At 34.4% G+C, this 7,392-nt stretch overlaps 2 protein-coding genes across 2 annotated transcripts; one reads left to right on the forward strand and one right to left on the reverse strand.

Moving 5' to 3' along the window:
* The first annotated feature begins 473 nt into the window (after positions 1-473).
* LOC122607043 (homocysteine S-methyltransferase 2-like) lies at positions 474-3,718 on the forward strand. Its single transcript, XM_043779966.1, has 6 exons — positions 474-817; positions 1,281-1,567; positions 1,868-1,997; positions 2,554-2,754; positions 2,879-2,950; positions 3,387-3,718. Exons 1-6 carry the CDS (start codon positions 641-643, stop codon positions 3,537-3,539), a joined length of 1,020 nt encoding a protein of 339 aa, XP_043635901.1. The 5' UTR covers positions 474-640; the 3' UTR covers positions 3,540-3,718.
* Positions 3,719-4,870: 1,152 nt separating this feature from the next.
* On the reverse strand, positions 4,871-7,114 carry LOC122607718 (UPF0690 protein C1orf52 homolog). Its single transcript, XM_043780746.1, has 3 exons — positions 7,022-7,114; positions 6,389-6,555; positions 4,871-5,485 (listed from the first exon to the last, which is right to left on the reverse strand). Exons 2-3 carry the CDS (start codon positions 6,534-6,536, stop codon positions 5,100-5,102), a joined length of 534 nt encoding a protein of 177 aa, XP_043636681.1. The 5' UTR covers positions 6,537-6,555; positions 7,022-7,114; the 3' UTR covers positions 4,871-5,099.
* Positions 7,115-7,392: the final 278 nt, after the last annotated feature.

Below are 7,392 nucleotides of genomic sequence, written 5' to 3' on the forward strand. Positions count from 1 at the left end.
TTCTCCCTTTCAACTTTTCCACATTTATGATACCCAAATTGTTTTTATTAATAGAATAACATTATCTGTTATCAGTAAATTGAATACCCAATATACCTTTAATGAATTTACAATATTTATCTTTTTATTTCTAAATTAATTACATTATCTCTTTTATATCACCACAACTATTTGTCACCGTCATCATCATCCCGTCGTTACCATTATCGGCACTGCATCATGCAGACCAGTATCCTTTAAATGAAAAAATAAAAATATTAAGGTTGCGTTTAATTCATATAATTCGAAAAGAATAAGAATTGAATTCCACCATTGAGTGTGTTTTGTTTGTTGGAAAATGAAAGATTCTCAAATTCTATGGAATTGTATTTGGCCAAATTCTGTTCTTTTACATTTTATTCCTCCAAATAATACTATGAACAAAACGCACCCTAGATGTTTGCTTATTTTTACCATTTACATACATCACCGATCACCTAAATCCTTTCTATAAATACACACACACTCTCTAAACCTGTCTTCTTCAGATTCGCCGGGTCACTGAACTGATTACCGCCGTGGCGCCGCTGACATATATTTTAGTTTATAGTTAAACACACACAAATTTAAAAAAAAAATAAAAATAGGAAGCTTCAAAACAATGGGAGCGAGTAGTGATACAGTAGAGACGATGATGACTGAATTCATCCGTAAATCCGGTGGAGTAGCGGTTATTGACGGCGGACTTGCGACGGAGCTTGAACGTCATGGCGCCGACCTTAACGACCCTTTATGGAGTGCCACGTGTCTCCTCACTTCTTCTAGCCTTCTCCGTCAGGTACCTTATATTATATATTTATTTATGTATTGTATATATATGTATATGTATATATAACGGATAACCGACTCATTATCTGTCTGGTATTATTTGCAAGTAAAAATGATGATTAGATTTTAATACATTAATTTTTAATTTATCAGTATATGCAAATTAAAAGGCTAAACTACTTTTTTAATGAAGGAATCCAAGTTGCTTATTTATTTATTTATTTATTTTATTTAATCATCCTTAGTTTAGTGCCAATAAGTAAATTGGATTGATTTTTTTTTTTTTTGAACAAATGTTTGTTGCTAGTCGTTAGTTTTCCTCAATAGTACCTCCTGAAGCCTTTCACCTCCCCCTACTATGCCCTTTTTTTATAATTTATTTTTTGCCACATTACAATTACCCATATAAGTGAAGACCGAATACGAAATGTAGTCAACTTTGTGTATTTCATTTTGTTTGCATCGTAATACAGGTGCACCTTGATTATCTTGAAGCTGGTGCGGATATAATAATCACAGCATCTTACCAGGCAACGATTCAAGGGTTTGAAGCCAAAGGCTTTTCTAAGGACGAAAGTGAGGCTATGCTTAGGAAAAGTGTAGATATTGCCCGTGAGGCAAGGAATGTATATTATGAGAAATGTCGTGAATCTTCTGGGGATTATAGTGGTGATGCTAGAATTTTCAAGCATCGGCCTATCTTAGTTGCTGCGTCTGTCGGAAGTTATGGGGCATATTTGGCTGATGGTTCTGAATATAGGTTACTTGACGTTACTATTTAAGTTTTGCACAAACGCTTGGTTTTTAGTTGGAATTTTGCCGTTTTTACTTAATTTTGGGCTAATTGATATTGTTCCGTTCGGTTTTAAAATGCTTTCTAGATTAATTGATAATGTATGAAACATGTTACCATCTTGACATAAAAAGCTCTCAACAATTGATTGGTAGAAATCGGACATGAAGAACTATTATGTTGCTTTAAAGATGCTTAATTGCTGTTAGCTTCCATGAAGTGAATTTTATGTGATTACTGTGCTTATGTTTCCCTGTCATCTTACAGTGGGGACTATGGTGATGCAATGAATCTCGAGTTCTTGAAGAGTTTTCATCGGAGAAGAGTTCAAGTTTTAGCTGAATCTGGTGCCGACCTAATAGCATTTGAAACAGTGCCAAACAAGCTTGAAGCACAGGTATAGGACATATCCTTACTGTCTCCCAGTTTTATCGTTTCTAAACTAGAAATGGCAATTATGTCCCATTTTACTTATGAATGAGTCGATTAACGGGTTAAACATGTAAAATCAACAAATTGCGTTCTAAGAGAACATGTCGAATGTGTCTTAGGTTACATAGTTGTATTTGTAACACGTAAAACCCTTTAATCATTTACTTCAGATATTAGGTTCACTTTGATGCAATACAATTTTTGTAATCTTATTGGACATACTAATAATCTTAATAAATGTAATTTATTGGATAAGATAGATTGTGTCAACCCAACCCGTTCCGATCTGTTCTGTCTTAATTTCATTATGACCCGCTTCCTGACTGCTGATTTACTGCCTCCACTCAAAACTATATGAGTTATGACCTAAAGGCTTCTCAATCATCATAATGTGTACATTTAATTATTAATTCCACCCTTTAGGACCACCTAAAAATCAAGGCATAGCTGTTCTTCCTTTGGTATTTTACTCTGGTCTTATATGTGAAATTACATATTGAAATTTTCAAATGCTTGAACAGGCTTATGCTGAGCTTCTTCAAGAAGGCATAAACATTCCTGCATGGTTTTCCTTTAACTCCAAAGATGGTGTAAACGTTGTCAGTGGTGATTCCTTGACTGAATGTGCTAGAATTGCCGATTCTTGCCCAAAAGTTGTTGCTGTAGGAATCAATTGTACACCACCTAGATTTATCAGTGATCTGATTCAATCTATCAGAAAGGTACTGCTCTGTTTTTCTATTTTTGTCTGCTTCAGACATCCACTCTTTCATGGACTGAATCCTTGTTGATACAACAAATTGAAGTAGTGATAATTATTTCTTTTATCCCTTGCAAAATTTTCAGGTGACAACCAAACCGGTACTTATATATCCCAATAGTGGTGAAACTTATGATGCTGAGATAAAGCAGTGGGTGGTGAGTGCTTCCCCCTTTGCATTGTTATGTTATATATAACTAGGTAATTATATAAAAAATGGCCCTTTCCATTTACATGATTTATTTCAAACAGACAGTTTAATAAAATATCTTGAATGAAATAGCTTTCATGGTTGAACGGGTCGAAAGTTGACAAAAGTTGACCTTATAAATAATGTTAATCGAAAATTTGGATTATTTTCAAGCTTTAGAATAATATTTGACACACCAATTCAAAATTTTGGAAGATAGTGTCCCGTTGTACTCGTCCTCACCTGACCTGATTTGATTCACACAAAATGTATCTGTTGTGACCAGCTACCCAACTTGCCTATAAGAGTATAAGGTATCGTTCACTTTAAGCACCTCCGGAATGATAGATGCTATGAAATTAGCCTCTTGTAAGTCTTTGAATTGTTATATATTCTGTCACCAGGAAAACACCGGAGTCCCAAATGAAGATTTTGTTTCCTTCGTGAATAAATGGTGCGAGATAGGAGCATCACTTGTAGGAGGTTGTTGCAGAACTACCCCAGACACAATTAGAGCCATTTGCAGAACTCTTCCTAGCAAATCTAATATGGCATGATTATCACAGAAAGCTTACAAGAACAAATTGGGATTTTTGTAGTTATATTATCTAAGAGCTATGCAGTTTCAACTTCAATATCAGAGATTTGGCTGAGCCACCATGTCTTTGCTACAAATGTCTGAGTCTTTTGTAAACGAATGATCTTCTGAATATTAATTATGTTGGTTTTGGTTTTACATTGCATTCGCATAAACTTTCAAGTTACATTTGAGAATGGCTGCTTCTTGTTTCAAAAATTTGTTTCGACCGACAATAAAAAGGAAAGGTTGACTTTGACTATACTATTATGTGGATTAATTTAGGTTCCATACTTATGGAACACACTCTTTCTTAAAACAATTAAGGAAGCGTGTCAAGTTCAAAATTTCTAATGAATGAAGTTTGAAAATTCGAACATTTCTTTACAACTCAATTTGCATTGATATCCCAAAGCTTCGAGTAAACTTTTCTGTAACTTGATTTATTTATTTTTTTTGTCATGTTAAACATAATACTAACCTTTCATTTAACGGAACCGATTAGCAAAGCTTTATCAATTATTATGAAATTAACAAATATGTATATTGCTTTTGATGTATATAAAGATGTTAACCGAATCGCCAAAAGAAGGTCAAGATGAAGTTTGATGTTTTTGATAAATCACACTTCGGGTCCTGTTCAAAGCTACACAATCAATGGCTGTTTTATCAGATAAAATCCAAGAGTTGATCAAACAGAAACCGAGAAGGCGAGAGCCGAGAAGTACTGATCCAGAGCCAAGATAAAAGGAAAAGGTGAACATCAAGAACCATCTTTTCCACACGTTTTGAAAGTACAAGGAAAATTAGCATACCAGTCGCGCTATGATCCAGCTTAAAACTTTCATCTACAAGGAGAGCAAAAAGTGTTAGTACAATAGTTTTAATAAGAACACTAATTAACAAATCTTAAATCTTGTTTCGGATTCTGACTGCGACTTTTTCCTCCGTAGATGGCTTAATGCAGATAGCACAAAATGAATAATTCCACAATCACACTTATCTTGAATATGAAAATTGATGCAACTACTAATAACAATAACTATTTTCATATAAACATAACGGTCCAGCCCAAAGGTCAGAGTAAAGAAAAACCCATCCGTACAACCATTAATACTCGTCTTAACAGAATAATTAACATGTTTAACATTTAACTTGTGAGCCAAACGCTTATCAGCAATGACAGCCCAATTCATCCCTAACAGAGACAGTCCTTTTTGGCTAAAACAAAAAAAATAGTAATATGCAAAGAACTAGGTGGTTGTTACTTGATAGTTTAATTAAATCTGCTGGTAGAGCCAAAGCTCAGAGTGAAAAAAAAATATATATATATATTCGTCTTGATGGAATGATCAACATATTTAACATTCATCACTTGAGCTAAATGCTTATTAGCAGTGAACCGACCCAGTTCATCCAGTATGTTCTGAAAGTTCAAGGGATATTGGAATCAGTGAACACAACTTATAACATAGCTCGAGTTATCTTCTCAGTATGTAGCATGAACTCAGATTTCACAAAGTACATAAAGTTGGTAAAATTAAGAATCAAAACCAGAGTAAACACCATTTTCCCTCAACAACCTCTTCTCTTCTTCAACATAGCTCTTTCCCCTACTAGCCTGTCCAATATCTCTTTTCCTCTTTTCTTTCTGTGAAAAAGAAAGGTTTTTCTCTTTCTGGGTCCGGGCGTGTGCCAATTGCTCTCCTTCAAGTAGCATGGCTCTTGTCTTTTGCCGTTCTTGGTAACTTTCTTCGGTCTCATTTGCAGCACGGGTATCCTTGCCGGTTGACCAAGACCAATCACGGTCCTTGTCGTCTTCTTTTGGTGGTGGGACTTTCAGAACGGATAGTCCACCTTTATAGCCGTGTTGACTCAACGCTTCAAAGTCAATACCTTTACTTTTTGTCTTGGCAGGTTTGACTACTGCATAAATTTATGTCAAAGGAACAAATGAGAATATGAGACAACTCTTATGATGATACAATGAGCATGCACAAATCTGCGTTATGAAAGTCCTTATGTGATCTTGATAGATCATATAATCACTTTTTATTAAATGGTTACAGAAGCCACGGTTTGGGTGTGACGTTGCTACTTGATGTTGTTATTGTCAGTTGATTAAAGTACGTCAGATTCGGTATAAAGATAGTGCATAAAATGACCAAATATAAAGTTCTTCTGAAAATAGGAGATATGTATTTGAGGTACGAGATTCTCAAACAAATACATGACTGTTTTGCAGGTAAATAAAAGTATAAAACTATTTATTTTGACTCCAAAAAAATACAACACGTTATTAAATCATTCAGAAGCGAAATATTCTTAAGAGCTAAAACTGGAATTGCATAATAATGGTAGTGAAACACGAGGATAATTAAAATCTATCTAAAGGTGAAGAAAATATTTCAAATAAAGTTATCACCAATGTTGACAACGCGGATCAAACGAAGAGAAACAATGAAATGGAACTCCAAAGATTAATAGTTATACTCTAAAAAATGATGTGAATGATTAAATGGATTAGCTAATGAGTCCAAACTTACGAAGTCTAAGGAGCAGTCAAGACCAATTCGGGCAGTTGAATTGACCCGTAAACACTTCCTTCTTCCCTTTAAGGACTTTGCTAGCACATGCATGAAGGGGTTGTCTTTTTTTTTTTTGAACGGCAAACTATCCTAAAGTAACTTGAATGCCTAAGTTGCAACCTAGGACTTTCACGAATATGCTCAACGACGAAACCCCAAGATACAAGTACCTCACCAATGGGCCAATGGTTGCCAGGGTTTACAAAAAGTCATAGCATAAGCAAGAATGACACATTATTACCTTTAGATTTGGAGGATCCACCAGAACTTTTCTTTTGACTCTTCTTTGGAACTTGATCCTTATCGGAACCATCTGAATGTTCAGGACTTGAAGACTCATCAGACGAAGAATCATCATCATCGCTCCATGGCATCGTTCTTTTCATCATGTATCGAGCTCAAGAAATGCTGTAAAACAAAATATATACTTATATGATACAACACGGTCTTCTTTAATGTAGGCAGGTGATAATCCGACTTACTAAACTCTTTACACTCTCCTACTTTTGCTTCATTTGGCCGAAGGACCTTATGGAAGCAGTCTCTCTACCTCTGGGCCTTATGAAAAACTGTGGGTGCATACAGTAATTATCTACAAGCTAGGTTTTCATAAAATGTAAAATACGGATTCGATTTCAAATCTGTGGTTATATGGTGGTTGACAACTTATATGACGATTTCAAAGTTGTTCTCAACTATTTATGATGTCTATCGAATGAACCAAAAAGCTCATGAAACATGTATATTATTATTTACTGCTACCACAGAGTTGTGAATTTTAATAGATACAGATATAATATTAGGGTTTCAAAATTAGTTATCATCTAAAAATTGTAAGAAATAAAAGAAATTAGAGAGAGGGACAGAGAGATACCTTTATGAATTACGGACGGAAGTTGAATTTGGGTTTTTTTTGGACCCAATTGTATCAGACTCTGGATTCTGGAAGACATGGTAGATGTTTGTGGTAGTGTATTTGTATTTTTAAGGTGAACAATTAGAAAAAGAAAAATAATAAATCTTCTTTTATAACAAATAATTTATTTATAAATCTTTTCACTAATGATTTTGATACTTCATAGAATTAAATAATTAGATTATCTGTAGTAATTCTTATTTTCTTTTTGAACGGTTAAAATCTATTAGCAATTTTTTCTTTTTTAAAGTTGATTTCGATTCAGACGTATTTGTTACGGATCGAAACTATTGCAAGGTATGGAACTTGTCCCATATCGGTTGTATGGG

Source organism: Erigeron canadensis, chromosome 7, assembly GCF_010389155.1.
Source record: "Erigeron canadensis isolate Cc75 chromosome 7, C_canadensis_v1, whole genome shotgun sequence".
NCBI lineage: Eukaryota > Viridiplantae > Streptophyta > Magnoliopsida > Asterales > Asteraceae > Erigeron > Erigeron canadensis.

What these genes read in the sequence shown, in the direction of transcription:
- LOC122607043 (XM_043779966.1), top strand. Translation starts at nt 641, where the DNA reads ATGGGAGCGAGTAGTGATACAGTAGAGACGATGATGACTGAATTCATC. An exon ending in CTTCTAGCCTTCTCCGTCAG is followed by an intron (nt 818 to 1,280) that starts GTACCTTATATT and finishes ATCGTAATACAG; the next exon opens with GTGCACCTTGATTATCTTGA. An exon ending in TGATTCAATCTATCAGAAAG is followed by an intron (nt 2,755 to 2,878) that starts GTACTGCTCTGT and finishes CAAAATTTTCAG; the next exon opens with GTGACAACCAAACCGGTACT.
- LOC122607718 (XM_043780746.1), bottom strand. Translation starts at nt 6,536, where the DNA reads ATGATGAAAAGAACGATGCCATGGAGCGATGATGATGATTCTTCGTCT. An exon ending in TGGATCCTCCAAATCTAAAG is followed by an intron (nt 5,486 to 6,388) that starts GTAATAATGTGT and finishes AAATTTATGCAG; the next exon opens with TAGTCAAACCTGCCAAGACA.